Here is a 21,134-nt window from a genome sequence, read left to right as displayed (position 1 = left end):
TTTGAAAGGCTGCTGGTGTAGGCAGAGATCCTGCTGATTATGGGGCTGCTCGGTAGACATCATCTGCACTGTGGTTTAGTCTTATTTCCATCTCCATTTCTTTCCTGGTGGTGTATATGGACCGGAAACGATGTGGACTCACAAACTGGTTTAATAAAGAGCGTAATGCACCGTGAAAAAAATCTTTTCTTATGCTGATTTGTGATAGAATATCTACTCTGGGATAAACTACTGCTGCTAACTTATGTGTTTTTTTTGTACCATTCTGGCATGTTGGCTCAGTTTGATTTGGAATTCTCCGCAGTCGACCGGAGGCACGTTCCTGCGACGTGTTTCTGAAATCATCGGAGCCATGCTGTGTTCACAAGGATATTTAACATCATTCGTAATCCTGCTCTTTGGACTGCTGCAGGGAGGTAAGTGTGAATGTTACTTCACAACAGTGCGTTCAAAAGCCTTGTGGAAGTCAGTCATTCTCTGTTTTGTTCAGTGATATCAGGGCATAACTAGGAAAAAATGACAGGGTGGGGTGGAGGAGGTAGACTTTTAAGGTTGGAAAGTGTATCACTTTTGCCCAAGGGTTTAAATCTGAGGATAATCGAGCTGTGAAATAAGTTAGCAGGGAAGGGTGTTGATGTGCATGGTGGAAATGGGGTCAAGAGCCAATTGGAACATCAAAGTGGCTGAATAGGAGAAAAAAAATAAGCAGCGAGTTGTTGTGATCTGGAACGCGCTGCCTGATAGGGCAGTGGAAGCAGATTCAATAGTAGCTTTCAAAATGGAATTGGATAAATACTTGAAGGGGAAATTTGCAGGGCTGTGGGGAAAGAGCTGGGGAGTGGAAATAATTGGATAGCTCTTTCAAAGAGACAGCACAGGCACGATGGGCCAAATAGCCTCCTTCTGTGCTGTCAGAATCGATGATTCCCACTCAGCCCCAGCTAACGCTGCAAGTCAGTTATGGGCAAGGTGGCCCTGGCTGGACAACAACAACTTGCATTTATATAGCACCTTTAATGTGTGAAAACGTCCCAAGCGCTTAGGAACATAGGATCAGAAGGAGGCCATTTAGCGCCTCGAACCTGTTCCGCCATTCACTGAGATCATGGCTGATCTGTGACCTAACTCCATATACCTGAATAGCTTTGGTTAACAGAAATCCAAATAGACAAAAATCCAATAGACACGCAGCAAGAAGCTTTCAGAGCTCTGATGATGAGCTTTACAGCTTTCCCTGGGTAAACTCCAGGAGTAACCCTGTGGTCCTGAATGCTTTGGTTTTTTGAGACGTAAAAACAGACTGTAAAAGCTTCTATAGGTATGTAAAAAGGGAAAGATTAGCGGAAGTAAACATGGGTCTCTTACAGGCTGAGACAAGAGAAATTATAATGGGGAATAAGGAAATGGCTGAGAAATTAAATAAATACTTTGTGTCTGGGTCTAGTGAGAATGAGGAACTGAAAGAAATTAGTATTAGTAAAAAATTAGTACTGGAGAAATTAATGCGACTGAAAGCCGATAAATCCCCTGGACCTGATCTACATATAGACTGGAAAAATCAGACGGGCAAAAGTAGCCTAGATGAGGAGTTCATAGAATGTTTTCGGGATAGTTTTTTTAGAACAGCACGTTATGGAGCCAACCAGAGAGCAGGCTATACTTGACCTGGTATTGTGCAACGAGATAGGATTAATTAATGACCTCATAGTGAAGGCGCCCCTAGGTAGCAGCGATCATAATATGATTGAATTTTACATTCAGTTTGAGGGAGAGAAGAGTGGGTCCAAGACTAGTATTTTAAACTTAAATAAGGGCAATTATGAGGGCATGAAAGTAGAGCTAGCTAAAGTGAACTGGCAAATTAGGTTAAGGGATAGGTCAACAGTGGCAGACATTTAAGGGGATATTTCAGAATACACAGAATATATACATTCCAAAGAGAAAGAAAAATTCCAAGGGGAGGACTCACCATCCGTGGTTAACTAAAAAAGTTAAAGATAGTATCAAACTTAAAGAAAAAGCATACAATTGCGCAAAGATGGGTGGCAGGTCAGAAGATTGGACAGAATATAAAAAACAGCAAAGAATGACTAAACGATTAATAAGGAGAGAAAAATTAGAGTACGAGAGAAAGCTAGCTAGAAATATAAAAACAGATAGTAAGAGTTTCTATAGATATTTTAAAAAGAAAAGAGTTAACAAAGTGAGCGTTGGTCCTATAAAAAGTGAGTCTGGGGAATTAATAATGGAAAATAAGGAGATGGCAGTTGAATTGAACAGGTATTTTGCATCGGTCTTCACTATAGAGGATACAAGTAACATCCCAGAAATAGCTGTAAATCAGGAAATGGAAGGGAGGGAGGAACTCAAGAAAATTACAATCACCAGGGAAGTGGTACTGAGCAAATTGTTGGAGCTGCGGGCTGACAAGTACCCGGGTCCTGATGGACTTCATCCTAGGGTCTTAAAAGAAGTGGCTAGTGAGATAGTTGATGCGTTGGTTTTAATTTTCCAAAATTCCCTAGATTCGGGGAAGGTTCCATTAGATTGGAAAATAATGAATGTAACTCCTTTATTCAAAAAGGGAGGGAGACAGAAAGCAGGAAACTACAGGCCAGTTAGCTTAACATCTGTCATAGGGAAGATGTTAGAAGCTATTATTAAAGACGTTATAGCAGGGCACTTAGAAAAGTTCAAAGTAATCAGGCAGAGTCAACATGGTTTTGTGAAAGGGAAATCATGTTTAACCAATTTATCGGAGTTCTTTGAGGAAATAACATGTGCTGTGGATAAAGGGGAACCGGTGGAAGTACAGTACTTAGATTTCCAGAAGGCATTTGATAAGGTGCCATATCAAAGGTTATTGCGGAAAATAAAAGCTCATGGCATAGGGGGTAACATATTGGCATGGATAGAAGATTGGCTAGCTAACAGGAAACAGAGAGTAGGCATAAATGGGTCATTTTCTGATTGGCAACATGTAATGAGTGGTGTGCCACAGGGATCAGTGCTGGGGCCTCAACTTTTTACAATTTATATAAATGACTTGGATGAAGGGACTGAAGGTATGGTTGCTAAATTTGCTGATGACACAAAGATAGGTAGGAAAGTAAATTGTGAAGAGGACATAAGGAGGCTACAAAGGGATACAGATAGGTTAAGTGAGTGGGCAAAGATCTGGCAAATGGAGTATAATGTGGGAAAATGTGAAATTGTCCATTTTGGCAGGAAGAATATAAAAGGAAGCATATTATCTAAATGGTGAGAGATTGCAGAGCTCTGAGATGCAGAGGGATTTGGGTGTCCTAGTGCATGAATCGCAAAAGGTTAGTATGCAGGTACAGCAAGTAATTAGGAAAGCTAATAGAATGTTATTGTTTATTGCGAGGGGAATTGAATACAAAAGTAGGGAGGTTATGCTACAGTTATACAGGGCATTGGTGAGACCACATCTGGAGTACTGGGTACAGTATTGGTCTCCTTATTTAAGGAAGGATGTAAATGCATTGGAAGCAGTTCAGAGAAGGTTTACTAGACTAATACCTGGAATGGGCGGGTCGTCTTATGAGGAAAGGTTGGACAGGCTAGGCTTGTATCCGCTGGAGTTTAGAAGAGTAAGAGGTGACTTGATTGAAACATATAAGATCCTGAGGGGTCTGGACAGGGTGGATGTGGAGAGGATGTTTCCTCTTGTGGGAGAATCTAGAACTAGGGGTCGCCCATTTAATACAGAGATGAGGAGAAATTTTTTCTCACAGAGGATCGTGAGTCTTTGGAACTCTCTTCCTCAGAGGGCGGTGGAAGCAGAGTCTTTGAATATTTTTAAGGCAGAGGTAGATAGATTCTTGATAAGCAAGGGGTGAAAGGTTATCGGGGGTAGGCGGGAATGTGGAGTAATCAGATCAGCCATGGTCTTGTTGAAAGGCGGAGCGGGCTCGAGGGGCCGAATGGCCGACTCCGGCTCCTAATTCATATATGTTCGTATTACAGGAGGATTTGTGTATAAGAGTAAAGACATCTTACTGTAATTATATAGGGCCCTGGTGAGACCACACCTGGAGTATTGTGTATAGTTTTGGTCTCCTTACCTAAGGAAGGATATACTTGCCATAGAGGGAGTGCAACAAAGGTTCACCAGACTGGTTCCTGGGATGGGGGATTGTACTGTGGGGAGAGATTGAGTAGACTTGACCTATATTCTCTAGAGTTTAGAAGAATGAGAGGTGATTGGTAGCATAGTGGTGATGTCACTGGGCTAATAATCCAGAGGCCTGGACTAATGATTCAGAAACGTGAGTTCAAATCCCACCATGGCAGCTGGGGAACTTAAATTCAGTTAATTAAATAAATCTTGAATAATTACGAGTATCATGAAACTATCAGATTGTTGTAAAAACCCATCTGGTTCACTAATGTCCTTTAGGGAAGGAAATCTGCCGTTCTTACCTGGTCTGGCCTATATGTGACACCAGACCCATCAGCAATGTGGTTGTCTCTTAACTGCCCTCTGAAATGGCCTAGCAGGCCACTCAATTGTAACAAACCGCTACGAAAAACAATAATAAGAATGAAACCGGACGGACCACCCGGCATCGACCTCGGCACCGGCTACAGACACGGCAACGGCACACCCAGCCCAGTCGACCCTGCAAAGTCCTCCTCACCAACATCTGGGGACTTGTGCCAAAATTGGGAGAGCTGTCCCACAGACTAGTCAAGCAACAGCCTGACATAATCATACTCACAGAATCATACCTTTCAGCCAATGCCCCAAACTCCTCCATCACCATCCCACCGGCAGGACAGACCCAGTGGTATACAGTCGGGAAGGAGTGGCCCTGGGATTCCTCAACATTGACTCCGGACCCCATGAAGTCTCAAGGCTTCAGGTCAAGCATAGGCAAGGAAACCTCCTGGTGATTACCACCTACCGCCCTCCCTCAGCTGATGTATCAGTGCTCCTCCATGTTGAACACCACTTGGAAGAAGCACTGAGAGTAGCAAGGGCACAGAATGTACTCTGGGTGGGGGACTTCAATGCCCATCACCAAGAGTGGCTCGGTAGCACCACTACTGACCGAGCTGACCGAGTCCTGAAGGACATGTCTGGGCCTGTGACAGGTGCTGAGAGAACCAACACGAGGGGAAAACCTACTCATCTGTCCATGACAGTATTGGTAGCAGGGACCACCGCATATTGTGCAGATGAAGTCCTGTCTTCACACTGAGGACACCCTCCATCGTGCTGTGTCGCACTACCACCGTGCTAAATGGGATAGGTTCAGAACAGATCTAGCAGCTCAAAACTGGGCATCCATGAGGTGCTGTGGGCCATCAGCAGCAGCAGAATTGTATTCCACCACAATCTGTAACCTCATGGCCTGGCATATCCCTCACTCTACCATTACCATCAAGCCAGGGGACCAACCCTGGTTCAATAAGGAGTGTAGAAGAGCGTGCCAGGAGCAGCACCAGGTGTACCTAAAAATGAGGTGCCAACCTGGGGAAGCTGCAACACAGGACTACATGCATGCTAAAAAGCGGATGCAGCATGCTATAGACAGGGCTAAGCAATCCCACAATCAACGGATCAGATCAAAGCTCTGCAGTCCTGCCACATCCAGTCGTGAATGGTGGTGGACGATTAAACAACTAACGGGAGGAGGAGGCTCCATGAATATCCCCATCCTCAATGATGGTGGAGCCCAGGACGTGAGTGCAAAAGACAAGGCTGAAGCGTTTGCAACCATCTTCAGCCAGAAGTGCCGAGTGGATGATCCATATCGGACTACTCCTGAGGTCCCCACCATCACAGAAGCCAGTCTTCAGCCAATTCGATTCACTCCACATGATATCAAGAAATGGCACTGAATACAGCAAAGGCTGTGGGCCCTGACAACATCCCGGCTATCGTGCTGAAGACTTGTGCTCCAGAACTAGCCACACCTCTAGCCAAGCTGTTCCAGTACAGCTACAACACTGGCATCTATCCGACAATGTGGAAAAGTGCCCAGGTATGTCCTGTCCACAAAAAGCAGGACAAATCCAACCCGGCCAATTACTGCCCCATCAGTCTGCTCTCAATCATCAGCAAAGTGATGGAAGGTGTCATCGACAGTGCTATCAAGTGGCACTTACTCACCAATAACCTGCTCACTGATGCCCAGCTTGGGTTCCGCCAAGACCACTTGGCTCCTGACCTCATTACAGCCTTGGTCCAAACATAGACAAAGGAGCTGAATTCCAGAGGTGAGGTGAGAGTAACTGCCCTTGACATCAAGGCAGCATTTGACCAAGTGTGGCATCAAGGAGCCCTATAGTAAAACTGTCAATGGGAATCGGGGGGAAAATGCTCCACTGGCTGGAGTCAGATCTAGCACAAAGGAAAATGGTTGTGGTGGTTGAAAGTCAATCATCACAGCCCCAGGACATCGCTGCAGGAGTTCCTCAGGGCAGTGTCCTGGGCCCAACCATCTTCAGCTGCTTCATCAATGACCTTCCCTACAACATAAGGTCAGAAATGGGGATGTTCGCTGATGACTGTACAGTGTTCAGCGCCATTCACAACTCCTCAGATAATGAAGCAGTCCATGCCCGCATGCAACAAGACCTGGACGACGTTCAGGCTTGGGCTGATAAGTGGCAGGTAACATTTGTGCCACACAAGTGCCAGGCAATGACTATCTCCAACAAGCGAGAGTCTGACCACCTCCCCTTGACATTCAACGGTATTACCATCGCCAAATCTCTCACCATCAACATCCTGGGGGGTCACCATTGACCAGAAACTTAACTGCATAAATACTGTGGCAACAAGAGCAGGTCAGAGGCTGGGTATTCTGCGGCGAGTGTCTCACCTCCTGACTCCCCAAAGCCTTTCCACCATCTACAAGGCACAAGTAAGGAGTGTGATGGAATACTCTCCACTTGCCTGGATGAGTGCAGCTCCAACAACACTCAAGAAGATCGACACCATCCAGGACAAAGCAGCCCACTTGATTGGCACAGCATTCACCACCTTAAACATTCACTCCCTCCACCACCGGCGTACCGCGGCTGCAGTGTGTACCATCTACAAGATGCACTGCAGTAACTCGCCAAGGCTTCTTCGGCAGCACCTCCCAAACCAGCGACCTCTTCCACCTAGAAGGACAAGGGCAGCAGGTGCATGGGAACACCACCACCTCCAAGTTCCCCTCCAAGTCACACACCATCCTGACTTAGAAGTATATCGCCGATCCTTCATCGTTGCTGGGTCAAAATCCTGGAACTCCCTACCTAACAGCACTGCAGCAGTTCAAGAAGGCGGCTCACCACCACCTTCTCAAGGGCAATTAGGGATGGGCAATAAATGCTGGCCTTGCCAGCAACGCCCACATCCCATAAACGAATAAAAAAAAAAAATTTTTTAATCTCATTGAAACATTCAAAATTCTTACTGGACTTGACAGGGTAGATGCAGGGAGGATGTTTCCCCTTGGCTGGGGAGTCTAGAACCAGAGGTCACAGTCTCCGAATAAGGGGTCGGCCATTTAGGACTGAGATGAGGAGAAATTTCTTCACTCAGAGGGTGGTGAATCTTTGGAATGCACTATACCAGAGGGCTGTGGAGGCTCAGTCGTTGAGTATGTTCAAGACAGAGATTGATAGATTTTTGGATATTAAGGGAATCGAGGGATATGGGAATAGTGGAGATGAGGTAGAAGATCAGCCATGATCGTATTGAATGACGGAGCAGGCTCGAGGGGCTGAATGGCCGACTCCAACTCCTATTTCTTATATTCTTATGTTTCCAACCTGCACCGATGTTCTCTGGATGGGTCTCTGTAGGGCAAGAAGCTGCACTCCATATGGGTCAAACAGAAAGTACGGTGCGGATTTCTCAGAAGCCGGGTTCGTAGACTCTGCTGTATGGGGATGGGTTTCTGCACGTGTCAGACAGCCAACTAAACAAAACATTCCCTGTGGTGAAAGGCTGGTGTCAGGACCTATCGCACCACCCAGGTCCTGAACAAAACGGCTTCCCGTTATTTTAATGTGTGTATAATTCCCTTTCAGCGTCTGCACATACAAAGCTAGTGACTGGATTCCTGCATCGACCTGTCCTGCTTGCGATGGAGGAGAACATGAATGACTCGAGGCTGGTACAAACCATTAGCTGGCAGAGAGAGAACCGGTTAATCGTCCAATCCCAGAACAGATCACACTCAAAGGTCTTTCCCAAGTACGAGGGACGGGTGACCTACATCACAGAAAACAACTCACTCGTCATCCACCAACTGAGCCTCCAGGATGAGGGTCACTACACGATAATCACCACACTTCATTCTGGGCTGGAATTTTATTCATTCATCAACCTGACAGTGCTGGGTTAGTTTCTAACATTTTCGTAAACAACTTTAGCGCATTAAAACTGAGGGAGGTCAGCTAGCGTCAACTTTTAGCACTCCCAGATTTTAAAAAACCACACAGGTCAAAGCTCCCCCTCCCCTGCCTCCAACATTGCATCCCATGTTCACCCTCAGAACATCCAGCCCGAGTCAGCCATTGATTCCTCCATGAGCAGGCTAGTTTTTTTGCCCTTTATGTGGTGGACTTTGACCTATAAAACCTTCTCACTCAGAATCCTCGTAGCTGGTGAAAGGGGAGTTGCCCTGCTCAAGAGCACCTCTCAGTAAAGCTGCAACACATTGCACCACCCAGTGACGGGACAGTAGTCTGTGATTCCCCACCCAGTGACGGGACAGAGGTCTGCGATTCCCCACCCAGTGACGGGACAGGGGTCTGTGATTCCCCACCCAGTGACGGGACAGGGGTCAGTGATTCCCCACCCAGTGACGGGACAGGGGTCTGTGATTCCCCACCCAGTGACGGGATGGTAGTCTGTGATTCCCCACCCAGTGATGGGACAGGGGTCTGTGATTCCCCACCCAGTGACGGGATGGTAGTCTGTGATTCCCCACCCAGTGACGGGATGGTAGTCTGTGATTCCCCACCCAGTGACGGGATGGTAGTCTGTGATTCCCCACCCAGTGATGGGACAGGGGTCTGTGATTCCCCACCCAGTGACGGGATGGTAGTCTGTGATTCCCCACCCAGTGACGGGATGGTAGTCTGTGATTCCCCACCCAGTGACGGGATGGTAGTCTGTGATTCCCCACCCAGTGATGGGACAGGGGTCTGTGATTCCCCACCCAGTGACGGGACGGGGGTCTGTGATTCCCCACCCAGTGACGGGACAGGGGTCTGCGATTCCCCACCCAGTGATGGGACAAGGGTCTGTGATTCCCCACCCAGTGATGGGACAAGGGTCTGTGATTCCCCACCCAGTGACGGGATGGGGGTCTGTGATTTCCCCACCCAGTGATGGGACGGGGGTCTGCGATTCCCCACCCAGTGATGAGACACTGGTCTGCGATCCTGTGACTTACCATCAGGGTCACCGCTTGGGATTAGGAGAAGGAACCATTGCTAATTTCGTCCTTATCCATGGCCCAGGGTACTGAGGCTAACTGCATAGCTCCAACAGCTAGCAGCTGCGATCAGCACAGACGAGCTTTGGAGTGGGCTCCCCCTGGCCTGTGTGGTTCAGTAATGCACCAGTTAGTGCCTTTAACATTGCCTCCACTTCCACGGTTCTGGTGGACTCCGCCTCACTCGGACTATCCCTCTGATTTAGTTCCAGTTTCAGAGCCCAGGATTACAGTGCAGACAGAAGACTCTCCCCACCCAACGCTGATCATGAACTGCACAGTCGAGAATGGCTCCGACCCCCAATTCTCCTGGATGAAAGACAACAAAATCCTCCTGGGTGACCAACAGTTCCGGCTGTCAATCAACCACCGCAGTTTAGGAGCAGCCAACGTGACCAGCTCAGACTGTGGCGCTTACATCTGCATCGTCCAAAACCCTGTCAACAGGGTCGAGGCTCGACAGCTGATCACAGGTCAGGAGAAAGAAAGAAAGAATTTGCATTTCTATAGCGCCTTTCACAAGCTTGGGACAGAGCGCTTTACAGCCAATGAAGTACTTTTGAAGTGTAGTCACTGTTGTAATGTGGGAAACACGGCATCCAATTTGCGCACAGCAAGCTCCCACAAACAGCAATGAGATAATGACCAGATAATCTGATTTTAGTGAAGTTGATTATGGGATAAATATTGGCTCCGGGACACCGGGGAGAAGTCCCCTGCTCTTTTTCGTATAGTGCTGTGGGATCTTTTAAGTCCACCTGAGAGGTTTAATGTCTCATTGAAAGACGGCACCTCCGACAGTGCAGCACTCTCTCAGCACTGCACTGGAGTGTCAACCTGGATTATGTGCTCAAGTTTCTGGCAAACACTTTTCACAAGTGAACTGTATAATCTCCCTGGCGGGTCAGTGTTTAAATGCATCGCCTGCACTTAGTTAATCTCAGCTGGGATTATCGCTGGGGTCGCTTACCATCTGTGTCCCTGAGCTGAGCAGGGCAAAATCCTCTAACTGTCTGTGGAATACAGAAAGTGCATTGTGTTGTGTCTGAACCTGCATGGAGCTCAAGGCTGTTTCACTGGGTACATTTCCCAGTCCAAGCCCAGGGAGAGCTGTTTACTGTGGGACCGTATCCCAAAAGGGGAGTCAACACAACAACAACTTGTATTTATATAGCACATTTAATGTAGTAAAACGTCCCAAGGCGCTTCACAGGAGCGTAATCAGACTAAATGTGACACCGCGCCACATAAGGAGATATTAGGGCAGGTGACCAAAAGCTTGGTCAAAGAGGTCGGTTTTAAGGGGCATCTTAAAGGAGGAGAGAGAGGCGGAGAGGTTTAGGGAGGGAATTCCAGAGCTTGGGGCCCAGGCAGCCGAAGGCACGGCCGCCAATGGTGGAGCGATGGAAGTCGGGGATGCGCAAGAGGCCAGAATTGGATGAGCGCAGAGATCTCGGAGGGTTGTAAGGCTGGAGGAGATTACTGAGATAGGGAGGGGCAAGGCCATGGAGGGATTTGAAAACAAGGATGAGAATTTTAAAATTGAGGCATTGCCAGACCGGGAACCAATGTAGGTCAGCGAGCAAAGGGGTGATGGGTGAACGGGACTTGGTGCGAGTTAGGACACGGGCAGCAGAGTTTTGGATGACCTCAAGTTTACGGAGGGTAGAACATGGGAGGCTGGCCAGGAGAGTGTTGGAATAGTCGAGTCTAGAGGTAACAAAGGCACGGAACACCTTGAGGAGGGGAGGAAAAAACAGACTGAATTTATTTTTTATAAAAAGGAAGAAAAAGATTGCCATGATTTGTGAGTGGGAGCAGTTTGTAGTTTTGTTTATTTCATGTTTCCCCAGATGAACATTTCCGGGAATGTTTGAATCCGCCCACTCTGGGATCGGGACAGGTTCTGAGCATCACTGTAGCCGTGCTTTGTGCGGTTGGATTCCTCGTGGTTTTCCTCGCAATCAAAAAATACAACGGGAGGCAAAGGGGTAAGGTCGTTAAATGTCCCGAGCTTGTCGGTGGGAGTCTCCCAGAGAGGCGGGGCTGCAGGAGGTGGTTCAGAGCGCTATGGGCGGGCGTGATGAGACTGGGAGGTGGGAGGCAGGAGGTTTCTTTCCTGGGGGAGGGGACGGACCCTCTAAGTGGGGGGTCCCTCCACCCACATGATAATTTCCAGACGTGGTTACCTGTCGGCGGTTCGGGTTTCCACACAGGATGTACGGGGGCTTCATTATACATTCAAATCCCACGCAAAACAAGTGCTAATGAGGGGGGTCTCTCACCGGTGATTTCTCGGACCACATCTGCTCCAATTGGGGACTCGAAGGCCAGTTAGGTTCTCTGCTGCTACAGAGTGATTCCTTAACGTTAAGCTGCTCATTTCTGTTTGCACAACTGGCCACATCTGGCGAAGGGTCTGCTTATCACAGGAAATACATCACTGAAATATTAAACACAGAAAAAGCTGCCTGGTGGCAGTAACGAGCACATCATAAAACTGATCAGTACCTCGGTCAAATAAAACTCGTGCTTTTGTCAGAGAATCATAGAGTAGTACAGCACAGAAGGAGGCCATTTGGCCCAATGAAGTTGATCTCATGTGGTGTTGCACACAGGGAGTTGAGGCCAAGGAGAAGTGGGGCTCAAGGTTCAGGGATAGTTGAACCAGAGCCCACAGACATAATTCAGTCCCCATTCATACATTGTGTCCTTATTTTTATGTATTACCATTATAAATTCCTATGTCCATATCTATAATGGAAATTGTCTATATAAACTTGTCACGTTGTAATTACACCCTCTTTCCAGTGGTAGCACTGCAGCACCTTCACTGGGAGTCGGGTATAACTGCAGCGTGACATGTTGACAAAGGCAGTTTCCATTCTAGCTGTTGACATAGGAATTTATAATGGAAAAAATTGACTATGCTGACTGCAATTGATTACATGAAGTTTGCAGCACCAGTTGTTTTTGTAATGAGATCACACGCTCCCACCCATCATACATGGTGCAGATTATTGCCCCTTTCAGGAGGACACTGCACTGACTGACAGGGTCCAAATCAGGGGAGATGAGGAGGGGAAAAGCTCAGATAAGTGATGCCAGTTTGAGGATCTGGAGAGGAAAACGGGTTCTGAACGTTTATTGCAGGTTTACCCTGTATATCTAAATCATATAAAAATGTATAATAGTAATTTCCCTCATTTAGCATAGGTCAGTAACTCTGCTTCTGTCTGTCTGCCTGCTTGTGGGTGGGCGGGCATTGGGGGTGGGAGGGAGTGGGTGGGCGGGCGTTGGGGGTGGGGGTGGGTGGGCGGGCGTTGGGGGTGGGGGTGGGTGGGCGGGCGTTGGGGGTGGGAGTGGGTGGGCGGGCGTTGGGGGTGGGAGTGGGTGGGCGGGCGTTGGGGGTGGGGGTGGGTGGGCGGGCGTTGGGGTGGGTGTGGGTGGGCGGGCGTTGGGGGTGGGTGTGTGGAGGAGAGTGAGGGGGCAGGGGTATGTACTGTGGAGCATGCATGCAGTATCCCTCATTGTGTTTTTCTTTTTGCAAAGGTAGGACGCACGCGGTTGCTCAAAGGTAAGAGAGACCAGGCAGTCTCAGTCTCATTTATTTCACTGGCACATCAGTCCTTCCAGGGCTGTCTATCTTATATAACTTCCCCACTCATCTCCTGAAGACGCTGACTCACACTGGGGCAGGTACTGACTCACACTAGGGCAGGTAGAGTCACACTGGGTTGGTACTGACTCACACTGGGGCGGGTACTGACTCACACTGGGGCGGGTACTGACTCACACTGGGGCAGGTAGACTCACACTGGGGCGGGTACTGACTCACACTGGGGCAGGTAGAGTCACACTGGGCTGGTACTGACTCTCACTGGGGTGGGTACTGACTCACACTGGGCTGGTACTGACTCACACTGGGGCAGGTACTGACTCTCACTGGGGCAGGTATTGACTCACACTGGGGCAGGTATCTGGTGGCAATTGGCACAAAACCACTTGGTCATGGAGGGGGAAATTAGTCCGGCTGCCCAGCTATAGGCATTTACTATTCAAGCATGGCATCAACTGACCACTATTTGACAAATTATTTGATAGAGTCTCATCTATTCAACCCTGTGGGACTGGGCCCTTCCCCATGTGCCCTGCCCTGTGGGACTGGGCCATTCCCCTGGTGTCCTGCCCTGTGGGACTGGGCCCTTCCCCTGGTACCCTGCCCTGTGGGACTGGGCCGTTCCCCTGGTACCCTGCCCTGTGGGACTGGGCCCTTCCCCTGGTGTCCTGTGGGACTGGGCCCTTCCCCTGGTGTCCTGCCCTGTGGGACTGGGCCCTTCCCCTGGTGTCCTGCCCTGTGGGACTGGGCCCTTCCCCTGGTGTCCTGATCTGTGGGACTGGGCCGTTCCCCTGGTACCCTGCCCTGTGGGACTGGGCCCTTCCCCTGGTGTCCTGCCCTGTGGGACTGGGCCCTTCCCCTGGTGTCCTGATCTGTGGGACTGGGCCCTTCCCCTGGTGCCCTGTGGGACTGGGTCCTTCCCCCGGTGTCCTGTGGGACTGGGCCATTCCCCTGGTGCCCTGTGGGACTGGGCCCTTCCCCTGGTGCCCTGTGGGACAGGGCCCTTCCCCTGGTGTCCTGCCCTGTGGGACTGGGCCCTTCCCCTGGTGCCCTGTGGGACTGGGCCCTTCCCCTGGTGTCCTGTCCTGTGGGACTGGGCCCTTCCCCTGGTGTCCTGCCCTGTGGGGCTGGGCCCTTCCCCCGGTGCCCTGTGGGACTGGGCCCTTCCCCTGGTGCCCTGTGGGACTGGGCCCTTCCCCTGGTGCCCTGTGGGACTGGGCCCTTCCCCTGGTGCCCTGTGGGACTGGGCCCTTCCCCCAGTGTCCTGTGGGACTGGGCCCTTCCCCTGGTGCCCTGTGGGACTGGGCCCTTCCCCTGGTGCCCTGTGGGACTGGGCCCATCCCCTGGTGTCCTGTGGGACTGGGCCCTTCCCCTGGTGTCCTGCCCTGTGGGACTGGATGATCAGAGTGTATCTTTCAGTTTATGGTGTTGATTTTTGTGCCCAGGTCTGATGCTCAGGGAGCAGCTCAGCGGGGAAGTAGATCTACTCAGAGGCAAGGAATTTTCATTTATTTATTGAATTTTGCTGTGGTTTCGCTGTTGGTGCAATTGCACATTTTGTTCAGACAGTATCTGCAGGAGTGTGCGCAGATACAGAGTGTGCGCAGATATGCCCAGTGTGTCGGTGCAGTTGTACTGGGTATAGTGTCGAACGCTTTAGGATCGGTTAGTAGGGGTGGAGCACAGTCTGATGCCCTGTCTGGGGGTGTTGCTGGGTTAGGTTGCTATTCTTGTGGAGCCTCAGAATATGCAGGGGGGCACTCCAATTTCTCTCTCGTACCAGTGCTCCTCCCCCCTCACTCTACAGGGGCAAATCTGGATTTGGCAGGGGGATAGGAACATAGGAACAGGAGGAGGCCATTAAACCCCTCCAATCTGTTGCGCCATTCAATGAGATCGTGACTCACCCATCTTGTGCAGGTATCCAGGGATGGGGGGTCAGACGGTTTGGGATATTTTTGCACATTTCCATCCCACCCCCCCACCGTGAGGATGTGAGAGAGAAGACCGCCAGCGATTCGCACTCAGCCGCACAGCTGAGATTGGGACCTTGCCCTTGAGCGGGCCATTGGGACACAGACCGGGACCCCAGGCAGCTTCCCAGCAAGGAGGGGGGGGGGGGGCGGGACGAGTTGGAGATTGATCGGCCGTGAGCTGCTCACCGGCCTGTCCTTGGGTCTGCAATCTGCCCCGTGATCCAGCCCATAGTGTGGGTGCTGTAGACGGACCTCAGACTCTGCATTAACCATCGTTGTGGGCCACTCGAGTCTATTAAAATAAGGTGTTTCTTCTGTTTTCATGTAGTAGAGACCAGAGGCATCAGAGGACAGTCACCGGAGGCAGGGGGATTCCTCGGTACGGCACTGTGATCTTCCTGTGTCTCTCTCACTTTCAGTAATTTGGTGTGTTAGACACCAGCTGATTCCATTCAGCTTAATGTTGTGTGTCTGTCTCTGTATATGTTTCTGTCTGTCTGTGTCTGGCGTGGGCTGGGTACTGGAGGGATGAGCTCTGATGGGCTGAACAGCCTTTTCTTGTCGATAACCTTTTCTTATCTCCCTGTGCATTTCCTGCGTTTCGGGTCCTGCTCTGATCTGAACCCAGCCAGTTAGCTGACCAAAGGTTTCTGGTCGACCCTATGGTTTGGAAACGGACCTCCTGCTGCCCTATCAGATTCTGACTCTCTGCAGCTCACTGTAATGGTGCCAGTTCCAGGATGGTGCTCAACCTAAAACTGTAACCCATCAGAATATTTTTGGCTTTGCGGGGTGATTAGCGGGGTGATCACCCCGGGTGGCCCCGGTGACTGGGGCAATTCACGGCAGACGGGATCATCATTCACACAACTCCCCTCGACTGCAGCTGAGCAAAGAAATGGGAACAAATACTTCCTTCAGCGTCCTAGGATGCATCCCATCCGGTCCTGGTGACTTATCTACTTTAAGTACAGACAGCCTTTCTAGTATCTCCTCTTTATCAATTTTTATCTCATCCAGTATCTCCACTACCTCCTCCTTCACTATGTCTATGGCACCATCTTCCTCCTTGGTGAAGACAGATGCAAAGAACTCATTTAGTACCTCAGCCATACCCTCTGCCTCCATGTGTAGGTCTCCTTTTTGGTTCCTAATCGGCCCCACCCCTCCCCTTACTACCTGTTTACTATTTTTATATGCTGATAGAAGACTTTTGGATTCCCTTTTATGTTAGCTGCCAATCTATTCTCATACTCTCTCTTTGCCCCTCTTATTTTCTTTTTCACTTCCCTCTGAACTTTCTATATTCAGCCTGGTTCTCGCTATTATTCTCAACCTGACATCTGTCATACGCGCTCTTTTTCTGCTTCATCTTACTCTCTATCTCTTTCGTCATCCAGGGAGCTCTGGCCTTTGCCCTACCTTTCCCCTTGTGAGAATGTACCTCGACTGTACCCAAACCATCTTCTCTTTAAAGGCAGCCCATTGTTTGATTACAGTTTTGTCTGCCAATCTTTGATTCCAATTTACCCGGGCCAGATCCGTTCTCAACCCACTGACATTTGCCTTCCTCCAGTTAAGTATTTTTACTCTAGATTGCTCCCTGTCCTTTTCCTTAGCTAATCTAAACTTTATGATACTATGATCACTGTTCCCTAAATGTTCACCTACTGACACTTGCTCCACTTGACCTACCTCATTCCCCAGAACCAGATCCAGCAATGCCTCCTTCCTCGTTGGGCCAGAAACATACTGATCAAGAAAGTTCCCCTGAACACAATTCAGAAATTCTTCCCCCTCTCTTGTCCTTTACAATATTGCTATCCCAGCCTATATTAGGATAATTGAAGTCCCCCATTATCACTACCACTACTCTATAGTTCTTGCAACTCTCTGTAATTTTGCTCCTCCATATCCTTCCCACTAGTTGGTGGCCTATAGAATACACCTAATAGTGTAATGGCACCTCTATTATTTCTTAACTCTAACCAAATAGATTCTGTCCTTGACCCCTCCAGGACATCCTCTCTCTCCAGCACTGTAACATTCTCCTTAATCAATACTGCCACCCCACCTTCTTTCTTTCCTTCCCTTTCTTTCCTGAACACCTTATATCCAGGAATATTTAAAATCCAATCCTGCCTTATTTTGAGCCAGGTCTCCGTTATCGCCACAATCCTATTCCCGTGTGTCTACTTGCATCTGCAGCTCATCAAACTTATTTACCACACTTCATGCGTTTACACACATGCCCTGTAAACCTATCTTAGACCTTCTTGTATTCTGTCTTCGTCTGACCCCCACCTAATACCGTACTATTTCTTACTCTAGTGCTATCTGTCCCTCCCAATCCTTTGTGTACCTTGTTTCTCCTTTCGAATGTTACATCCTGGTACCCATCCCCCATCCAAATTAGTTTAAACCCTCCCCAACAGCACCAGCATGAGGACATTGGGCTCTGTTGAGGTGCAACCCGTCCGATCTGTACAGGTCCCACCTCCCCCAGAACCAGTCCTAATGTCCCATAAATCTAAAGACTTCCCTCCTGCACCGCATTCATCTGCTCTAACCTCCTAGTTCTATACTCACTAGCTCGTGGCACCGGATATTACTACCTTTGAGGTTCTGCTTTTTAATCTCTTTCCTAGCTCCCTAAAACCTGCCTGCAGAACCTCATTCCTCTTTCTACCTATGTTGTTGGTACCGATATGGACCAGGACCTCTGGCTGTTCACCCTCCCCCATCGTCTCATCTGAAAGATGGCACCTCCAACAGTATAGTTCTCCCTCAGCACTGCCCCTCCGACAGTGCAACGCTCCCTCAGCACTGCCCCTCTGACAGTGCGGTACTCCCTCAGTACTGCGCCCTCTCAGTACTGCCCGTCCGACAGTGCGGCGCTCCCTCAGCACTGCCCCTCCGACAGTGCGGTACTCCCTCAGTACTGCGCCCCCTCAGTACTGCCCGTCCGACAGTGCGGCGCTCCCTCAGTACTGCCCCTCTGACAGTGCGGTGCTCCCTCAGTACTGCCCCTCCGACAGTGCGGTGCTCCCTCAGTACTAGCACTGGGAGTGTCAGCCTGGATTTTGTACTCAAGTTTCTGGAGTGGGGCTTGAACCCACGACCTTCTGCCCCGGAGGCGAGAGTGTGACCCAATGAGCCACAGCTGATACTTTTTGACTCCGGGTGGGAGCGAGACTCAAACCTGTATTGTGTTTTAGTAATATTGTTTATTCCATGGGAAGTTTTAAGTGATCAAAATATTTACCATTTATGAATGAAAGTTAATGTCGTCCCTTCTCATTGCAGAGGACGAGATCCTAAACGAACACGTCCAAACTAACGTGAGTAGCAATAAACCAGTGTTGTAGAGAGAAATTTTCAAACTTTCCCGTAGAGATAAATTTACATGTTTGTGTACTGATCAAATGCACAACGGGTGTTTAAATCAGCGCTGGGTGTTTAAAATGAGTGTTTATATCTCTGGGTGCTGTGTTGGTTCTCGGGGATCGGAGGGGCAGTCAGGGTCAGTCACTGATGTTCTCCGCTGCTGTTTTTCAGATGTCTGACTCGGGGGAGGGGTCGCACAGTGCCCAGTACACCTACCTGCAATTCATCCCCAGCAGTGCGAATCAAGAGGTGGAGGAGGATCAATCTGGATATTCCACCATTGGGCCCCGACTGTGAGCCCTGTTTAAATCGCAGAACGTTCTTTACCTCATCTTTGAACCCAATACACGGCACTGCAGAGTGGCAAGGAGTTACAGGCCAGCAGAGGGCTTGAAATAAGGTTTAAAAAGACACACACATCTTCTGGAACTTAAGACAGGCTGTGGGGGCAGGAAACTGCAGGAATCCAGGGGATCAGGAGACAGTACGGAGAGCTCTGGCCGCACAGACACAGGTCTCTCAAACCAGGCCGAGGCTACCTGTGTGAAACTTGGTCCGGGAGCAGCAGATCCTGGTCTATTGTCCCCACCCCTCAGGATGCTGCAGTGGGGGGAGATCCTGGTCTATTGTCCCCACCCCTCAGGATGCTGCAATGGGGGGGGGGAGATCCTGGTCTGTTGTCCCCACCCCTCAGGATGCTGCAGTGGGGGGAGATCCTGGTCTGTTGTCCCCACCCCTCAGGATGCTGCAGTGGGGGGAGATCCTGGTCTGTTGTCCCCACCCCTCAGGATGCTGCAGTGGGGGGAGATCCTGGTCTGTTGTCCCCGCCCCTCAGGATGCTGCAATGGGGGGAGATCCTGGTCTATTGTCCCCACCCCTCAGGATGCTGCAATGGGGGGAGATCCTGGTCTGTTGTCCCCACCCCTCAGGATGCTGCAGTGGGGGGAGATCCTGGTCTGTTGTCCCCACCCCTCAGGATGCTGCAGTGGGGGGAGATCGAATCTTTCAGTTGTTTGAAATGAGAATCACATCAGTTCCTCAGGACCTTCCGTAATTTAGAGGGAGGGAGAAGGGGCTGTGAATATCTCTAGCCCATGGCCAGAGACAGAGATTGAACATAAACCCCAGAGTACTCTAGGTAATGGATTCCTGCCCCTTTTCTCCCACCCCCTTTAGCACGCTGTACCCTCCCCCAGGGGCCGGGGGGGTGGTGGGGGTGGCGCTGGGTTCTCTCTGATTCAAACACTCAGTGGTTTATTGGGGCAGGGATGGGGGGGGGGGGGGAAGGGGAGGAGGAGTTGCGATATTGATAATGTTTGAGTAAACTTTGCCGGTTAATCGCTGGGGCCACTGTCAGTACACACCAGCCTGACTTGGGAATATATCGCCGTTCCTTCATCGTCGCTGGGTCAAAATCCTGGAGCTCCCTCCCTAACAGCACTGTGGGAGTACCTTCACCACACGGACTGCAGCGGTTCAAGAAGGTGGCGCACCGGTGGTGACCTTCTCAAGGGCAATTAGGGACGGGCAATAAATGCTGGCCTTGCCAGCAACGCCCACATCCCATGTATTAATAAAAAAGATCTCACCACTGGATGTGTAAAAAATATAAATAAAACTTAATTGAACATGGTATAAACCTAGCCATGTCCTGAAGATGTTAAACATTCAGCGATCTCTGCAGTCTCGGTGTTGTATTACAGATGTGCAGTGCCCTAACACTGCCCGACCCCAGTGATGTTACTGGTTGGGGAGGTGATTGATAAGACACCACATCCTGTGATAGACTCCACTAACCTCTACAGTTACCGCACCTGGACTGATTGCTGCCAATTAACTCACAGTTTTTCACCAAAAGCCTAAAAGGGAATGACAATCTGAGTGAGAACGAATCACTCTGCCTACTTATTGTTCACAAAATGGCTGCGTCCAGTGGGTCACTGGGACAAATCTAAATGGAGCCTGGCTCTACTTTCCTCCACAGAGAAAGACCCTTTTTCTAGGGTTGCCAACCCGTCAGAATTGCCCTGGAGTCTCCAATAATTAAAGTTTAATCTGCTGTGAGCAACTTGGGAGAAAAATCATAGGGGCACTAAAACAAAAATGTGGGTTTTTTTCAATACTTTTATTTATTCATTATAAAAATATTGGACATGGGAAAAATGCTGTTTGACTGAGAGTCAAGAATCATCCAATCAGGTAACGAAGAGTCTGTTCACTTCCCAATTGGCTGTGGGACGTGGCCCTGTAAAGATGGACATGTCGGGCGACCAATGGAGGGAGGTTGTGGGCGGGGTGGTTGGCGGATGGAGGTCATGTGATGAAACCTCCAGAAATATGACCAGCCAGAGATGACAACACCTAGCTTTTTGAGGGACAGGTTTGAAGAGCCTACCTGATCAACACAGGCCCAGCCTGCTGCTGCACTCTCCAGCACGACGCACGAGTGGAGTGAGTATACGGAGTGAGGAAAGGCCGACTTTTACCAGCAGTGCATGCAAGGTGTGCGCTGTCAGGGACTTCCCAACTTACAGAGACTCCTGAGGGAGGGGAGGACTCCGGAGCATGTGAAATCACTCCTTGACCCAGGCCAGTTAGGAAAGAAGTTAGGAAACACTTCTTCACACAAAGTGTGGAACTCTCACAAAAAGCAGTAGATGTCAGCTCATTTAATAATTT

General features: G+C 49.6%; 1 protein-coding gene across 1 annotated transcript; it reads left to right on the top strand.

Moving 5' to 3' along the window:
* The first annotated feature begins 268 nt into the window (after positions 1 to 268).
* LOC147100219 (hepatic and glial cell adhesion molecule-like) lies at positions 269 to 19,697 on the top strand. Its single transcript, XM_085967674.1, has 7 exons — positions 269 to 416; positions 8,059 to 8,370; positions 9,680 to 9,946; positions 11,327 to 11,464; positions 14,538 to 14,585; positions 18,375 to 18,409; positions 18,627 to 19,697. Exons 1-7 carry the CDS (start codon positions 353 to 355, stop codon positions 18,750 to 18,752), a joined length of 990 nt encoding a protein of 329 aa, XP_085823800.1. The 5' UTR covers positions 269 to 352; the 3' UTR covers positions 18,753 to 19,697.
* The last annotated feature ends 1,437 nt before the right edge of the window (positions 19,698 to 21,134 follow it).

Source organism: Somniosus microcephalus, chromosome 26, assembly GCF_052327205.1.
Source record: "Somniosus microcephalus isolate GS21.2 chromosome 26, FLI_Smic_1.0, whole genome shotgun sequence".
Taxonomy (NCBI): Eukaryota; Metazoa; Chordata; class Chondrichthyes; order Squaliformes; family Somniosidae; genus Somniosus; species Somniosus microcephalus.
This window is presented reverse-complemented; position numbering and strand designations above follow the sequence as displayed.